The sequence below is a fragment of the Strix uralensis genome, chromosome 2 (assembly GCF_047716275.1).
Source record: "Strix uralensis isolate ZFMK-TIS-50842 chromosome 2, bStrUra1, whole genome shotgun sequence".
NCBI lineage: Eukaryota > Metazoa > Chordata > Aves > Strigiformes > Strigidae > Strix > Strix uralensis.
In genome coordinates, this window is record NC_133973.1 from 45,490,788 (window position 1) to 45,510,038 (window position 19,251).

General features: G+C 36.4%; 1 protein-coding gene across 10 annotated transcripts in view; it reads left to right on the forward strand.

Moving 5' to 3' along the window:
- The window catches only part of DMD (dystrophin), a 1,145,544-nt gene that overhangs the window by 711,577 nt on the left and 414,716 nt on the right, over positions 1-19,251 (forward strand). For all 10 annotated transcript variants that reach the window (XM_074858566.1, XM_074858564.1, XM_074858568.1 and 7 more), the window contains 2 exons: positions 5,298-5,445; positions 7,773-7,922. In XM_074858566.1, the coding sequence (XP_074714667.1) occupies positions 5,298-5,445; positions 7,773-7,922 (298 nt within the window). The remainder of the gene's footprint in view (positions 1-5,297; positions 5,446-7,772; positions 7,923-19,251) is intronic.

Consider the following 19,251-nt stretch of genomic DNA (forward strand, 5'->3'; position numbering starts at 1 on the left):
AATAACATCATATATTTAATTTTGAAACAGGTATTTTCTCTTCTTCAGTTACAGCATGTGAAATCATAAAAAGGAGCTGTTCTTGAAGAGAACTATATGTTTAAATGGTTCAATGTCGTCTTTTGAAAGCACCTAGAAATATTGGCAAGAATTTTTTGCCACAGGAAAATAGGACATAGTGTATGTTGTTCCAAAGTCCACTCATGTCAGTGCAAGTCTTTTCTCTGGCAATATAAAGAAATGTAAATCTTTACTGCTTAATTTTTCTATTTCAAAATCCTAAACCTATTGAATTTATAAAGAAAAAAAAAAAAAAAAAAGGTTTGCCTAAATAGCTCAAATCAGGGGGAGATACAGCTTGAAGAAAGGAGGAAATGCACAGCATCTGTATGTCTTTCTCCAGCGGGAAAGAGCTGCTGCCCCCGCTGGTACTGATCCCATGAGGTAGTGGCTGGCTGTCCATGCTGCATGAGCTACTGTCACAATGTGGTCACAGTTCCTGAGGGACTGTTTATTCTGTTGTGAAATCTTAACTTCCTTCAAACATGCGTCCTTCAAACGGTTAGATGTGTGGTAGTAGTTAAAAGTAATAAATGGTTTGATATTTTTCAATTATTACTTTCTGAAATATTTTTACATCTCTTGGACTTTTCTACCAGGCTGGTTTTAATTAGTCTCTATTCTTCTCAGTGATCTAATTCGGCATAAGGACCTCTTCTGAGCCTTGGAAATCTGTGCTCGAAGTCACATGTTTGGTTGTGAAAATTTTACTTCTGGATTTCTTTGGTCTGTGGAGTACCGTTTAATTCAGTTCCACTTGCAGTAGAATTGTGAAATATAGATTGCAGAGTTATTTTTTTGTGAAGTACAGTGTACATGAATGAAAACCACCCCCACCCCCCAAAGTGTGTGAAAGGTACTTAATGACAGTGTTAATGTGGCCACTTGTGGGCAGCTGGCTTTCCAGTCAGGATTCAAATCATGGTGAGAACTAGGGAAGAATATGTCGTCTCCCAAACTCCTTTCCTTGACCTGTGAATTAAGGTTGTTTTCCACAGCTGTGCCCACCTTTGCTCTTGACTGCAAATCCATTTCCTGAAAATGTCTAAAGAATATTTATAATTCACAACCAGCATTTCAACAACTTAGTGCTTTTTTCTTATCTAAATGCATTGAATTGACTCAGGAAATAAAATATCAACTGCTTAATTGTATATGGAGAGTTTTAAATAACCCATTCATTATTATCTCTACCACATGCTTAAATAAATTCTACAAAAACATTAAACATGAAGTTAAACAAAGAAACAATGCTTCATACTTTAGAAATTAACAGAGAACAACTTTAAACTGTGCTGTAAAGTAAAAACCTTGAAAGTGTGAGCTACTTAGTCATAATTATTTGGAAACATCAATGCATAATACTGTTTTATAAGGTTTTTCTTATCCAGGATATTCAGTCTGTATATTGTTGAAGTTGCTACTTTCTTAGCTTTTTTAACTACAAAAGAAAGGATGTTTTTAGGACAACAGAATCATAGAATCATTTAGGTTGGAAAAAGATCTTTAAGATCATCAAGTCCAACTGTTAATGGAGACACTTTCAGAAAGTGTTTGGTTCTAGTAAATTGAATGGAAAGACTTTTCTTATTCAAGAACAACTCTGTGGTAATGTCTTCTTGCCTGGCTTTTGCCATACAGGAAAGACTGTCACATGCATGTCGGCTATCATATTTTTCACATCTTTTTAAGATGTGGCATGTTTGGTACAGCCAGATGTTATTACTGCTTCCAAAATTTGTTGTTACCCTCGTGTTGTGTTTGAGCCCAAAGGGCAACTGAGCACCACACAGCTGCTTGCTCACTCCTTCCCTCCAGCGCTGGGAAGGAGAAAATTAATCAAAAGGCTTGGGAACTGAGATAAGGACAGTGAGGGATGAGTCATCCATTGCAGTCATAGGCAAAAGACGGACTCATTAAGGGGAAAAAAAGAATATCACTTTTAATGCAAACAATAACAACAACAACAACAACCCTTGACAGACAGAGTAGGACAGTGAAAAGCATTACCACATCTTAAAAAAACACCTCCCTCCACCCCTCCCTTATTCCCTGGGCTCAGCTCTGTTCCCATTCTCTCCACCTCCTCCCACCAAGTGGTGCAGGGGGCCGGGGATGAGGGTTATGGTCAGTCCACCGCTCCTTCCTCCTTGGGAGGTGGAGGGGTGAATTCCATGCATTCTTCCCCTGCTCCCTGTGATTCCCCTCTCACAAGAGACAGTCCTCCATGAACTTTTTCTGGCATGAGTTCTTCCCACGGGATGCATTCTTCTCAGGATGCTCCGGCATGGGTCACCCCTCCACGCTGCAGTCCTCCCAGCACCAAACTAGAACAGTAGGGACTGTTTCTTCCCACAGAGTCCCATCCTCCTTTAAGCACAGCTGCCAGCTCCAGTGTGGGGTCTTCCACAGGCCGCAGGTTGACCTCTGCTCTACTGGTGACCTCCATGGGTGGCAGCGGGTGGTGGCTCTGCTGTCTTACCGTGGGATACAGGGGGAGCTCTCTGCTCCAGTGCACCTCCTCCACTTCCTTCTCCTTCCTTCTGCTGATCTCAGTGTTCACATAGGTGTCCTTCTTGAAACTCCTCCTCACAAGTTTCCCAATCCCCTCCCAGGTTCCCCTTCTTTAATACATTATCACAGAGGCATGGCCACCATCGCCAATTGGTTCAGCCTTGGCCAGAAGCAGGTCCAACTTGTAGCCAGGGGACCTTCAAGAAGCTTCTCACAGGGGGCCACCACTGTAGCCCCCTCACCCACTACCAAAAACCCCGCCACACAAACCCAGCACACCAGACTGTGAAATGTAGAAGCTCAATGGCTTTTAGTCTGTTTCAGAGAGGGGGTGTGTAGAGCCTGTAGTGTTCATTCATCTAGTACAGCAATTCTCATCTTGCAAGGATGCCTTTTTAAGGAAATGCAATAAACACAAATAAGGCAGGTAAAACACTAACAAAAGTTTTGCTAGTTTGCAAGTTCTGTAAAATAATAGTTGAATTATATGCTCCTGGTTTTATTCTGTAATAGCATTCCAATGGCATGACTCTTTCCCTTGTCAAAAAATATTAATCTAAACAATTTCTTACCTATAACACGAAGTTAGATGGTTCTTCTGCTGTGAAATGAAATCTAATTAAGCTCATATGTTTAAGCCCCTCTTCACTACTAGAATTTTCACTGCTGACCAGGATTCAAAGCAAACCACGCTTCTCCCCTTTTACACTCTAACCAGGATCATGTTATTTAAAAGGAATTTTATAAATTTTACAGTTTTTCTTCCTTTGTTTTCCCTCTAACCAAATGCCTTTACTTAAAACATTAAGGAATTTCTTTCCTTGTAAATAAATGTTTCAAATTCAGAACACTTGAAGTCACATGAATACTTTTTTTTTTTTTTCCCCTCTGGAAATTACAGTGGGGGAGAAAAGTCATACAAGATTTCAATTACTTAAGGTTAGATTTCTTAATATAGGGGGAAATGTTTGGGGGATTTAGATGTACAAACTTCTGTAAGATAGACACCGACTGTTGGAAATTTCTGAATTTCTGTTCTGCTTGAATAAAAGCTTTTAATCTATAGTTTCTAAGGTGTTTGTCAGACTGTATGTGTGTGCATGTAAGCAGGCAAGTGTGTCAAGCAACAATTCTTTTCAGTGGTTTTTTGTTACATGATGTAAAGCTGGCCCTTTTTATTGATTCTCTTTTTCCGGAGGCTTATTCATATAGCTCTTCTAAAGAGACATTTTTGCTGATGTCAGCCATCAGTTTCCTAAAAAAAGAAAAAAAGATTTGTAAAGAAACGATGGGGTAGTTTAAAATAGATGTTATTCCATTTGAATTCTCAGAGTATTCTATAGGCACTGAACATCATGGCAAGTATGGGAGACCAGAGAAAGTTAAAAAAACATTTTCATTCTGCTTTAGTAAATTTTTGCATTCAGAAATAATATATCAATAATACTGACCTTGATTCTCCACTGTAATGGTTATATTCTTAAAATACTAATACAACCCTTATTATGTATAATAAATGTCCTAACCTCTCAAACTCAGTTGGATCTTGGAAATAATAATTAAAAAAACCCCAAACAAACCCAGTTTTACACCTTTTTGCTTTGGTCTCAACTAACCTTAATAAAATATCAGCAACAACAAAAATCTATTATGTAATAGATTATTGCGTAATTTTATTAATAATAATTAATCTTTCCATACAGGTAAGACTCAGTGTAACCTCAGTTTTATAAATAAGGTTGGAGCATAAGTTAAGAGTGATTTACATAAAACATGGTTTTTCTTCTTCAGTAGAGATCCACCCATAATGGTAATCCCAAAGGGCTCACATTCTGCCAGTGCTCTTCCCTGCTGTCCTTGAAATTCTCCTCATGCATGTCTCTAACTTCAGAAGCTTAGGCACAAAAGTTCCGATCTCTATATATTTATGCAGTCATGGTGAAAGTAGTCTTATCTGTCTTTAGACAACTGCAATGTTTATGTTTTAGTTTATCATCTGGATTTTCTTTAATTAATAAAAGAAAAGGTTGTATGGCAGAAATGATCTCTTCCTGTTGTAATCATCTAAGATGAATCTATGTATCACACTCTAGAAATGCCAATTGGCAGTCAATGAAGAGAATCTGGGTGAAAAAATCAACAGCCAAGTTGTAGACATATACAAAGTAGACATCTAAAGTTAGGTGAAATAAATCCTATACTATTCCTTCTTATTGACTACAAATCTTACCTACATTTTGTGAATCTTGACTGGAATGCTTTACACAAAATATTGCGGCACTGTCACCAAAATACCTGTTTGTACAATGTGTCCAAACAGGTTTAAGTATCAATCTTACAGATTCAGTTTGGTAAAATTTGGTGCTAGAATTCTTAGTTTCTGACACTGGGATTCCCTGCTGTTAGTTCACATAAAAATCTGGTCTGAATTGTTAACAGTTCTAGTTCTGGTTGTGTTTGTTTTCTCCCTATCATATGTAATCTGGAAGCTGAATTTAGTGACATAGCAAATTATGACTTCACTTTTTCTTTTAAAATACATTTAATGCCATGTAAAAAGGGTGCTGGTCTGATAATTTTGATATGAAAAAATTATGTCATACTTTCAAAACTAATTATTATAATTGTAAGAATTATTTTCCCTAGTCTTTCTTTTGGTATGGATAAGCACTTCAGCATAAAAATAAATGTATAGAAACATTAATTTCATGTTTTTATTACAGGCTAGAGGAAGAAAAGACTATTTTATCAGAATTTCAAGAGGACTTGAACAAGTTGATTTTATGGTTAGAGGAAGCAGACAGTATTATTGGTATTCCGCTTGAGCCAGGGAATGAAGACCAATTAAGAGACTGCCTTAGCAAAGTAAAGGTATTGTGAGTTTTATTCTTAATGTTTTCTTACTTTATCAGTTCTACATTGAAGAAAATTAAATGCTATTTTCAGAGAAGGCTTCTGCCATCAAACACAGAATTCATTTAACTTATTTAGATAAATCAAAACAGTAGAAGTTCAAAACCCAGGTAGAAAAATATACTGACCATACTAAAATCAAAGTAGTGGAAAACGTACTGAAAGGAAAATACCTATCCTGTCACTAGGTAATTAATCATTATCCTTTTCATCCTTATTTCTTAATTCAGAACTTGACTGTTTTATCTGTAAAACATTTGCTATAGGTATCTTTTAATCTTATAACTTCTCACTTATTAAATAGTATTCAGAATTTCACAAGAGTATCTAGAATTGCATGCGTAATTATAAATGTCAACTGGTTAAAGTATCACCGAACATTTTCTAGACTGAACTTCTAGGTGACTTTTTCAAAAAACCCAACAGAATATTAAACTTTGGTTTTTTAGAGGCTGAAATTCTCATGAATGTGTTAGAGCTTTTAGACTATGATACTGCTAATAACTATATCCAGTAGAAGTTGCTCTAGTTTCTGAAATGTGTCCAATAGAATGACTATGTTTAATAACTTCCACAATAATAAATTAAACTGTGGTTGGATGCGGGAGATACAGACATGTAGACGATCACACTGTGATTAAGCAATGCTAATTTTATTATGGTGGAGCAAGCCTTTTATAATGCAGCTGAAAATCACAAGATACAATCACATGGTACAATTCTTTCTGATTGGACAGTTAGCTTTGCACATGCTCCTTAAGCTCTCTTCTGATTGGATGAGAACTGCCACATTGACATCGTACAAACTCCTTCTCTGACCAGACCCACACCCTGAATTGTTTATCTTCCTGGGTTCTTCCTCATTCTTTCAGGGTCAGTCCCTCGTCACATCCTTGCTGAAGCTGAGGCTTTGCCAGTCTTGCTCATATGCAGGATTGCTCACACGTCCATTTTCTTGCAGTGACTCCTTCCGAATCCCCACAGTTGGAAAATGCAATTACTTATGGAATACTTGCCTAAAGATTTCCTAATCTTGAGGATAAGGACTAGCTATCCTTTTATGCCAATCCAGGTTGAACAAATTCAGCAAGTGATGGAATAGAACATTTAAGAATTTGAAGGAAATTCATCAGAGTTTCTTCTATCTTTCTTTCAACAAAACCTGAAAAAAAATCTAGAAGATTCTTTAGTAAAAATCTATCTTCAAGTTTCTTTTTAAATAAACAAAAATAGTACTGCATAACATTTAAGGAAATGAAAACTTGACCACGTGCTGAATTTGTCCCTCTAACTATTTAGCATAAGATGCCAGTGAGTTGGACAGAGAATTTGTGAGGCTTTGCCTCCATTGTCAAGGATATCAAAATGAAAGCAAAGAAATATTTATAAGGGGTGTTAGATGCATCTTATAATTTGCAGACATGATTACAGTTTTAAAGTCTAAATCAATTGTTTAGAACCATGAAGGCTCCCACTGCTCATTTATACACAAATATTTTCCAATTGTTTTATTCCCAAGGGATACATAATCCAGAATTGAAGGTGTTAGTATCTCTTGTATCTCAATTTTACAGTTTACCTTGTTCTTTTGGAGCTACACAAAAGAATGCATCCTAATGCAGCAAATATTAATGCATTGGCTTGCAGCATGGCTCATTTCATACCTACCTGCTTATGTTAATAAAATTAAAAAAAAAAAGCTTGAAGAACTTTGTCTTTTAATTACATTATCCTTACTTGATATATCAAGTTAGTCTGACCATATAAATTTGCAGTAACTGCATACATGGTGGAGAAGTGGTGCATTTAGATGATGCGTTGCATCCTTTGGCTTTACTTGGTGGTTTTTTTTTTATGGATATACATAAATATTCTTAATTATGAGGTTAGATGGGAGGACTTTTCACCACATACCATCTGGGTGACTGTATTAACAGCGTGGAACATTTTAAAACCCTTCTCCAAATTGCTTGCTCTTTACCATATTAAAAGATTATTAAAATTCATATACATGAGCTACTGCATGTCCAGAAGTGGAATTTATCATGTACAGTGATTAATATCCTGAGAAGAACCATATTTTGGCTTTCCGGACTCTTTAGGCTTGATCCACTAATACAGTCTCTTTTGAGGGATTTTAGCCTTCTACATTCAGAAAGCAAGAGTTATTTTGTCTTGAATTGTGTTTATTCCTTTAGCTGATACACAAATCGATAAGTGTGAAGATAAGAGAGCTGAAAAATTCTACCACAGTTCATCTTAACTGCTATATTTGTCTGTTCCAGTTAAGAGTTGAAGAGCTGCCGCTACACAGGGGAATACTGAAACAATTAAATGAAACCGGAGAAATAGCACTTGGAAGTGCATCACTGAACCCAGACAAAAAGCGTAAGCTTGAGAGTACACTGAAGGAGGCTAACCATCGCTTGTTAAAGGTTAGACATATTAGTGATATAACCGTGGTATAAAATTTTAATCTGCAGCAAATATTTGCATTATATATTTTCTGGTAGGTGTATGAAGAGATATTTGTACGCATAATGAACCTGGGGAAGAAAAATGTGTACAGTATACTGCTGTGAGAAACAGGGACGGCAAACCAAGACCATTAGTTCCTGAAGTGATGATGTTGCATCCAAATATACTCCCTAAATTACAGGTCTGCTGCTTAAGGGTGGAATGTAGAGCATTATTGTAGCCCGGTTGTTTTTAGGGTACAACAAATATTCCATCTTTTGCGACTCAGGTGTGTGAGAGGCAGTAGAAAATGGCTGATTGTCTTTATGGAAACGCTTCCCAAGTCTCTCCTCTCCCTAACCCCAAGGTGGAAGCTGCAGCCACTGTTTCATGTTCCACCATGCTTCTTTCAATCTTGAGTTTTGAGTTCTGGTTTCTGTGTGGCAAAGTACCACTCATTTTGCTTTCTGGAATCTCCATACTCATGGAGAGAATTAAGGGAGGATTTTGTTGTATTTTGTTGTTGAAGTAGCATATTTTTGTGTTGGAAACTGGTGACAATGAATAGCAAATCTGGTAGAGAGGTAGATAATTTGAGTGCTCTCATGTAACTTCTGCTTCTCATGTAGCAGAAATGGTAGAAAGTGTTATCCAGAGGACCACCACCTAAGGTATGGATTAGCCTGGTCAGAAATGGTCAATGTAGAATCAGCTGAAGAATTTCCACTGAGACTGATGGCAAAATCAGAATCTGAGAAATTAACCTGTGGTATCTATTTGTTAAAGTTACCAGGATGCTGGGGAAAAAAGAAAGAGGGATTCATTGTGTTTAGTTCTACGGGAAAAAAAGGTGAGAAAATCTTCTTCTGAGTACCTTACTGAAAAGACAAGCTAGAGTTTCTGGTCAAGAATCCTGGGGTTTTTTCTTACCATTTCTGTGAAAACCACTGCATTTCAAGCAGAGACCTGGGAAATAAACAGGAACTTATTTGATGTGAGACTCTCATTAGTTTCTTCCTAACAGAAACAATCTGGCACGGTTCAGAATATTAGCTAATGGCTCAGGCAAAAGTGGATAATAAATATTGATCACATTCACAAACTCCCAAGTTGGACACATAAATCATTATCTGGGTTCTTGGATAGAAGTATCTCTTTCTCTACAAATGGCTTTCTGAAATCAATGTATATAGAAGAATTCAGAACACTTCAAGATCAAAATAGTGTCATTTACTAGCTGAAGTAAGCATATACATAGCTGCATTTTAGGCACCAGAATTTGAATATCTGAGCTGTAGTATTAAAAAGACAACATTAGTTTCAGGAAAAAAAATATTTTTACTTTTACTAAAATTACACAAATACATTTTAATGAAATCTGTAATTTGTCTCTGAGTGCAAGCTTTTACTGATTAGTCATATACCTAAAAACTTTGCATTTTCACTTTTTGCTTGATGATGCAGAAATGTTCCAGGCTACTTGTCACAGTCAGGGCAACTACGAATGCTGTTGAAAATAGTTAGGTCTCGATGAAATATGGGGAACAAAGCAAGTGTTTAGTGAATCATTCTCTTTACAGGTTTATGTCTCCTAGATCTAAGTAATGTTTCTGGCAAGATATTAGGCTTGGAATTTGCCACTTTAAAACTTACATTTACTCCTAAAAGAGACTAAAATCAGAAAATTGAACTTCCATTTGAGATCTTTACTTAACTATATTATTTTGATTTCAGTTATCTTCCTATGGAGATGTATAAAACTGAGTTGTTCTCCCTGGCCCTTGTAGCTGAATCTAGAGAATCTGAAAAACACAGTATAATTTTTTTAATGAACAGAAACTGAGTTTGAAAATTACAAGACTCAAATCCATACATGTTCTCTGAAGGTGTTCTCTTTCTCTGAAGGTTTTCAATTTCCCATATGATCTTGACAGATAAAAAAAATAAATAAATAGAAAGAGTTAGAAGCTCATTTTGACTTTCTGTCACTGGATCTTTCCAATGAAACTGAAGGGGAAAATATTTATTTTTTGTTTATATCTATTTTGCTTTTACTCACAATTTGTGTAGAAGGCCTCAATTTTTTCATTTTCTCCTCTGAAACTCAAGGGTCTGTAATAAAATTAGAAATCATGGAAAGAAAGTCTGCAGTCCTGACAAAGGGACATATGTTGTCTTCCTTCAGTTATAGATCTGTAAGCACTGAGAAAACCCCCACAGATTTTTACTGTGAGCTAAAGCTCACAGCTCTGGCACTTTTATATCAGGTGAACTTCTGTAGGTCACCTGAGGATGGTTCTGTAGTCAGTTGTTTTGATGAGAATATATTTTTTGTGTTCCTCAAAGCACAGTGGACAAACATCATCACACAGAGATTTCTCTGGGGCTTTTCTGTCTCTTCATCCCTTTCTAAGAGTGTATCTTATACTTTAATCCTTTGTTTCTAGATGTGTGCTTTGTTTTCTGGCATCTCTGTTAGAAATGAACATGTAACAATCTACCATTTCTGATTATCTCATATTGCAGGATGATATTATTTTCAAAATACAAAACATACATGACAGTTACATAAATAATGTAAGGTAAGCCTTTATCTGGTGTATGCTAGAGTAATTCTGTTTACTTAAGAGAAGCTGTGAGAATTTACACCAGATGAGAACGTAGCCAAATATCTCCTAAGGTTATGACAAATTTTTGTTTTGCCTTGATCTGCCAAGCAGGGGAATGGGGGACAACACCTGTGAGTCTTAACCTTCAAGGTGACATATTTGAAATAAGTCGTGTTCAAACCTTCTTTACAGTCACAGAAACTGTTGCCCTACAGCAATGGAAATAAGCTGAGAAAGAAATTGGGTATGAAAAGAATTGCAGTCACATAAAGACGCTTCTTTGCTTTTGCTTCGGTATTGTCTTTCTTTTCAGGTGTTTATATCACGTGCTGATGACCTTGAGAATAGATATATGAAGAGTTTTTCTTCCTTTAGATAGTAATGATTTTAAAATGTCATTTCTTTAGACAACTTTATTGAATAGTGATTCTAATAGTCTGCTACCGCAGACATAGTTTAAGCAGAGAATGAAGATTAAAGCCCACATTTGAAAGCATGACTTTTAAATTCTAGCCTGGTTTTACTTATTGTACCCTCTCCAAAGTCAGTATTTCTTCTAAAAATGAAAATAAGAATATCTTTGTGAAGTCTTTAATAGTATGAAAAATGAAGTGTTTTATCACCATTTTTATGCCTTCACATCAAGAATTTTTCATTTATTTTCAAAGCTCAAAGTATCTTCTGCTGTGATAGCGAAGTAAGCTAACCACCTAGTGCTTCAAAGCATACAAAAGGGGTACTAGGCACTGGAGTTTGTGATGAATTCAGTTCTTGTCATATACCACCTGCCAGGGCATATAACAGATCTGTAATGGGTTTCTTACCTTTTACTGTGCAGTAAATGGATTGATAGATTAGGTCTGAGATCAGTGAACCATGGAATCAGAGGTTTGCTGGAAGGAGTTTATTAGTCTTTAATATTATTTTTGGTTTGGTGTCAGCCAAGAGGGATGAGCTAGATTATGTGGAAGTAAGCTGGATGCCAAAATCAGCATTCTCCTCATTTATCCACCTTAGTCTTCACAACATCTACTGTATGTATTATGAAGGTTATTATAAGTGCCTGATGGAGACATTTTGTTTTGCTCCCTTTTAATATGTCTGCTAGTATTAGAACTAATTACTAGACACTGAAGAGACTATTTTGCTGTTTACTGCCACAGCAAATCAATTTGTTGTGCTATATGGACAAAGAAAAAAAAATTGGAGTGGACTGACATGGCTATAATTTGTAAACATTTTCTGTACCACCAGGAAAACTATAGGTCCCCTTAGCTTGGTTGATCAAGTGTAGAGAAAAGCAGATGGGCCCAGAAAGTGCAGAAAGACAAAGTCATAACAAGGTTATAGTTCATGTATTGTAACTTGCCTTGAGTAGTAATTATTCATAGATTACCAATGACGACATCAAATTTCCAGCATATCAATGCAATTTAGTTTGAGTTCACAGCTGAAACTACTACAGCTGCTACCATTGTTATTTCTGAGACGGAGAGGAAAAGATCTTGAAAAATGAATGCTACAGTTTCATTTCTATGCTTTCAATTTGAAATTAGAATAGAATACCCGGCATTTTGGGGATCAAAAGGTTGCTCTCTTCCTGAATTTGCTTTCAACTAAGTTGACCCAATTCCCTTAAATGTAATAAAGTGTTATGCTATGCTAAATTACCGATGACAATTTGCCATAGATTGCTAATTAGGTGTAGTCCACATTCATGTTATCAGCAGCTGTACTGACAAATGGCCTCACATATAACAAAATGAAGTTTGATATATATGATTGAAGTATATGTGGATAGGATGAACATGAGAATGTCACAAGCTCTAAGAAACAAGTATATATAGGTTTCATTCCTTTTTATTTGAGTGTTGCTAGCAGCTACCACTAATTAATATTTAAAAAGGCAAATTTACTAGCAATGTAAAGATAAATTGCTGTTTCCCAGCCATGCTAAGCATACAGGAATGAAGATGTAACACAACACAAAAGTGAAACAATGTTGATGACCTTCTTTTTAAAAATTTGTTGAATTTTTAATTGTATTAAAGTTTATATGCCTTTAGCCTTCCAGTCCTGATGAGTAATGTTTAAAAATAATTATTTTTCTGGAGATTTTGTTAGTCTAAATTTTAGTTTGAAGATTCAGCTGTTTTTGCTGACCATTATTTTCAGTCTAACTAGAAAATAATGTGGATTTGTAGATTATAAACAAGGATGTACTGAAATATTCCTACTGGTAATAGGATAATATATGATATATGTATGATATATCCATATTTCTATACTTTCTAGTGAATCTTTTTTGTCACTAGTTATTAACTATGTAATGGGGAGGGTTCTTTAAATGATAACCTTACTAAATAACAGAACTGTGAAACTTCCATCAGTAACTCACGAGGACAGACCTTAATGGGGTTACACTCAGTCTTCCCATTTGGTATTTCTGTCTTATTTTCTGCTCCTTATGGTTGGACATCCTGCAAAGACAACTAAAGACTCCTGCTGCCAAGGTACACTTGAAGAGATCCTTCCTGTTCCAGTCTACTGGGGAACAGAAACTTATTCTCAACAATTGCCCTCCTTAGTAATGTTTCTGTCTGGAAGTACATAAGTTTTATTTGCCACTGAATCTTCAAATTTCTGAGAGGACAATGAAAAGATCTTTGAGTTCCAAGTCAGTAAGGTTGTCCACATCATGGTAGAAGAGCTTCTGCTCCTAAGCACAGGATGATGTAAAATTATAAAAGTCTACCTCTTCTGTGCCTGGGAATCTATAAGGTTTTGATCTGTCCCTTTTCTAGCTTGTTATTCAAACAGGAAAAACACTCAAGTCCTTACGCCAGTAAATAAGTTGAATATCTACTGGGAGTGAACGGGGAGAATTAAGGAAGACATCCTGAAGGAGAATAAATATTTTTCTTTTACTTGTTGATCTGTAGAAATGCTTCTTTTTCCTGAAGCTGAAGAAGTAGGAAATACCTGTATATTCAAAAGCATGATTTGTTTCATATGTGGTGTGGAACATTAGATAGATGTAGTGGGTTGACCCTGTCTGGATGCCAGGTATCCACCAAAGCAGCTCCATCACTACCCTTCTCATCTGAATAGGGGAGATGAAAATATAATGAAAAGCTCGTGGGTCGAGATAAGGACAAGGAGATCACTCACCAATTACAGTCACAGGCGAAACAGACTTGACTTGGGGAAAATTAATTTAATTTATTAACAATCAAATCAGAGTAGGATAATGAGAAATAAGACGAATTCTTAAAACTCCTTCCCCCAATCCCACCCTCTTCCCGAGCTCAATTTCACTCCTGATTTCTCTTCCTCCTCCCCTCCAGAAGTGCATGGGGACAGGCAATAGGGGTTGTGGTCAATTCATCACCCATAGTCTCTGCTGCTCCTTCTCCTCAGGGAGAAGACTCCTCACACTATTCCCCTGCTCCAGCCTGGTGTACCTCCCATGGGAGACAGCCCTTCATGAACTTCTTCAATGTGGTTCCTTCCCACAGGCTGCCATTCTTCACGAACTGCTCCAGCGTGGGTCCCCCATGGGGTCACAGGTTCTGCTAGAAAACCTGCTCCTGTGTGGGCTCCTCTCTCCACAGAGTCACAGGTCCTGCCAGGATTCTGCTCCAGCACAGGCTTCCCACGGGGTCACAGCCTCCTTCAGGCACACACCTGCTCTGGTGTGGGATCCTCCCCAGGCTGCAGGTGGAGATCTGCTCCACCGTTACCCTCCATGGGTGCAGGGGCACAGCTTGCCCCGCCATGGGCTGCACCACGGGCTGCAGGGGAATCTCTGCTCTCGTGCCTGGAGCACCTTCTCCCCCTCCTTCTTCAATGACCTTGGTGTCTGCAGAGTTGTTGCTCTCACATATTCTCACTCCTCTCTCTGGCTGCAATTGCTGCTGCGCAGGTTGTTTTTCCCTTCTTCTTAAATATTTTATCACAGAGGCACTACTACCATCACAGATCAGCTCGGCCTTGGCCAGCAGTGGGTCTGTCTTGGAGCCAGCTGGCATTGGCTCTGTTGGACACAGGGGAAGCTTCTAGCAGCTTCTCACAGAAGCCACCCCTGAAGCCCCCCTCCCCTAACAAAACCTTGTCATGCAAACCTAGTACAATGGAAAATCTGGTTTGTTATTTACTTGATCAACTAAAATCTGGATTCTATTATGTTGGAACTAAGTTGGTTAGCTGCTCTTTTCCAGGAATAAAATTGGTGGAGGGAAGTAATATGACATGTGGTTTAATATAGCTACTTCCTATAAATTGTATCATATGATTCATAATTTGGTTTCCATTTTAAAATTTTCATCTTTGTTGTTGAAGACAACGATAAGTCTAAACAATCTTTTATATAAGCAGTCTTGTAGCCTAAACCTAATATATGTTATACACATATATACATATATCTTTTAAATAGAACCAGAAATCTTCAACTGGATTGCATTTTGTGTCATTTAAGACAATTGTCGTGTACTGTTGTTTTCAAAAGAAACATATAGAGCAAGGATGACAAAATCTTGCATTCAATTAGTAAGAAATATAAGTACATTCACTTATCGCACACTTTTTGCAGGCTGTGAAAAGAGAAACTGGCTTTGCATTTCAACTAAGAACTCCATAGATAGTAGAAGTGGCTTTTTATTTGGGTTTGTTGGTTGTTTTTTTTTTTTTTTTCCAAGACCTTAAGATTTGGTCTTATGATCTCAGGGAATATTGATAATATTGTACTTTTTTTTTTTTCTTTTCCTCTTGTCTTAAAATAAAGTTGTCTTACAGATTGTGAAAATAAGGTAAACAAGAAGTATGGACTAAAGTATTTGTAGCCTAATATGAATGTCTGAGTTATTTTCCCCTTCCAAGCAAGTAAAATAACCCCTTTGTTTTTTTTCTTAATTTTTTAGGCTACACATACTGAAGGTTTTCTGACTATATTGATTTAAAGCTATTGAGATACTTAGATATTTTGAAAACAACGGATTGCACGTGTTAAAAGATAGGGCACATCGGGAATTGGGCCCTACAGCCTACTCAGGGATCAGAAGCAATTTTTAGTTACTTTAGCAGCTTCAGACATTATGTTTTGTTCCACTTTACATGCCATACTGTAAGTCATCCTAACGATTTTCATCAGAAAGAACTGGAGACTATTGTAAAACATAAGGAGACCTTTTTTTTCTATTTTTTTGTTAGCTGATGTAATTTGAAAGGTGGATTAAAATAGCTCCATGAGTGTCTACAATCAAGGCTAAGTATAGGTTTTCACAGTAGATGGAAGAAAATGAATTGGTTTAACTTACACTTGAAATATTTGGTTATTTCCTGTTATAAAATAAGAGATGGTAACAAATCAGGCTTAGACTAACAGATCACTTCTAGTCTGATTTAAGATTGATTTGGATGTAACATTTTTTAAATCTGGAATATTAGTGCTAAGAGACTTTAAAGTCTTGTGCTGTGTTCAAAACCAACTTGAGTATCTACACAGACCTGTGTTGGTTTTGGTTTTGACCCCCAACCAAAATAAAAATGAGATTCAAATGAGGTCGGTATTGCTATGGTATAATCACTGATAATTTTTTTTAACTGTTGCTTTACAAGATCTACATTTTACAACCTTAAAAAATATTTAGAGATTTGATATAATTATTGCTTTCCAGTTTAAAGTCTGTTTTTTAAAAAAATGCCTATTCTTTGGGATTTATAAGACCAAAATTAAAATCAGACTAATGCAGTTCTTAGGAGCAGAAGGAATTAAAAAATATGTAATTTATGCTGTATCTGGAATATCATCAAGTGAAAACTATACCCGATCAGTTGGATTTAATCTTAAAGAATAATTTTACATAGCATATCTATTTCTTTATGATGGTGGACGAAAATGTTTCAACTCGTTTAGCTCACTTTTGTCATTTAAGGTATTTAGTGAAAGAAACACGGTTGCTGTATCTACTGAAACTTTGAAGCAAAGGTAATTTACAAAATAATTTTTCTGAAATAGAAGAGAAGGGCATCACATTGAAAGGAACCCTAAATAGAACCCAACCTCACCTACTTTCCTTTCTGGGACTTAGTACATGGTCCAGTTCATAGTTGATAAAATAAGCAAACAAAACCATCAAAAAACCCCAAACAGCAAACAGTGGATGAGAAAGAATATTCACTTTTATTAAAAGTAAATACTTTGATGTATTCCGAATGAATCAAATAACAGTGAAAATTTTTCTGTATATAAGCATCAGTCATAACAGAACCCAATTTTTGTTCCAGACAACTAGGGTACCTAGATATGAATACTCTGGGGAACCTTATTATTATATAAAATTTTAATGTAAAAGCCAGATTAAATAAAGAGCCAGGTAGTGAAAACTGCCAAGCAGAAAATCCCTTAAAATATAATCATAATTTTCTTTGCTATCGATCAAGTGATATAAATAACAGTAGCAATCTTACAATGTTATGGGTTCTTTCGTGTGTAAATTATGTTGATAGCCAGTCGTACTTTATTTTAGATTGGAGCAGGTTAGCAAGAGCATGTTTGATCTCAGTTGTAAAATGCAGGTGAATGACTGTAAGAATCTGTTTCTAGAGCAGTTCTGTGTGGATTTCTGGAGTCTTCTGTACAAGGCAGTTTGCAGGATATCGAGGTCAAAGAGATGAGCTATATTCATACTATATCCAAATGATATAAAATTTAAAGAAGGGAGTACCCTCTTTATTTCATTTTGCATGAGAACATACCAGTGGATTATCTAGGACAAACAGAAGTTCCATACACCCTCTGACCATGTCCATTTGGTCGTGTGATAACGCCTAAAGTCAGATGCCTAGAGAAGATCACATTAATGAAGGTATTAAGCTAAAAATATACATGATCTCAAATGGTATCTGGACAAGTTAATAGAAGAATAATCTAGAAATAACTATTAAATATAAAAATTGTGCCATCCATCTTTTAAGTACATGTAAACTTCTAGCACACAGCATCCTGCATCAAGGAATTAAGTGGGGAAATTGTGTTGTGTTGAAGTACAGTTTCAAGCACAGAAGACTGAAGGGTCATTCACTTAATAAAGACATAAGAAATTCCAATGTTTTAGTAAAAGCTAAAGTGTTGTTCTGCAATATAAAGCTGTAGAGAGGAAATGCAGAGAGTTTTCAAGTCCTTCAAAGGAGAGAATTTTAATAAAGACACAAGTTAAAGTTTTATTTCTAAGGTAAAGGAAAAAAAAAACACAATCTGGCTGAATAAAGCTATATTATTTTATTTTAACCAGAGAGGAGATGCTGTTCATCCCTATTGTGTAGGTAATGTAGCCTGCTAGACCAGTTCATTTGGCCTGTGTTCAAACCAGTGAGTCTCATGGACGATAAAGTGAATTGGGAAGGCTCATTATTGTTTAGTTTCACTTTCTTCTTTGAATAGCATAAACAAAGTGCTCATTAAGGAAATAATTTTGTTTATTCCATCTGTAAAAATGGATGCAGATTGATTTGACTTCAATTATACTTGGTATGTATCCTTCTTTAATTGCATACTATAGCTTTTTTGTGTTTCTCCTATGGAGAGTGGTGTGTTTGTGTTGCAGCATACCAAAGTGTCCTGGTTCCCTCATTTCAGGAGCCTGACAAGAGCACATTACAGCTTCAGTCTGGCCCCAAACCTAGGCTTCCTTCCCATGAAAATGAAGGGGACAGCTTGTGCATGCTTAGGTCTCATAGAAGTGTGGGGCCAGGATGTCATCAGGGCATGCACTCATCTCTGAGCAATTGGAACCACCTCTGCATCCAGCAGGTTAGATGTAGTCTGAAACATTTTCTGGAGAAGCCTTTTTTCCCTGAAACCCAAAAAACCATCCTTTCAACTTTGGCAGCCAAGCTTGCATGATACGAACATAACCAGTCCCCTTCTCTGCTTCCCCTCAGGCACGTGGTTCGCACAGATTATTGCACTGGTCTATTTTTAACATGCAAAGTCCAATATACATTTTCCTCATTTAAGAGCACAAAAGTGAAAATTAAACAAAAAGTTATGTGCCCCCCAGTAAAGGACTGTGAATAAATAGATGCAGTAACACAGCATCAGAAAAATGAAGATTTTAATGCTGTAAATCCCTGATAGATGGTACATTTGGGTATGATGCCTTACAGAGACCATTTTGATATTGTCAATTCATGTGGACTGGAAATGCCAGGGAAGTTGCTTAATTTTCCAGCTGCTCTGTTTTCCTATGCACAACTCCCCATCCCATAGGAATATTGTAAAATTAAATTACTTGGTGATATTAAAACGTTCTAAAGGTTTAAAGCATTGTAAAAGTGGTTAGTAATGCTGTTTTACATGTTAATAAATATTCTCCTACTACAGTATATTGTTTACTCTCATTGGAAAGGATTAATCATTCTGAAGTCCCTTCAAAGAAGAAGTTATGGTTTTGCAGCAATCAGACAATAATTACACAATATCGAGGACTCTTGTGGCATACTACTGAATATTTGTTCTTTTCCTTTTAGACAAGTTTTGGGGTATATTTAGAACAGATAGCATTCTTTTTTCTTTATACATTAGATTCTAACTTTATTTATAAACCTTAGTTTTGTTTTTCCAGGTGTGTTTTAGGCTTGACAATAAATGACAGCAAACATACTCATTTAAATGGAAGTTAAACATAGATAAGTTGGA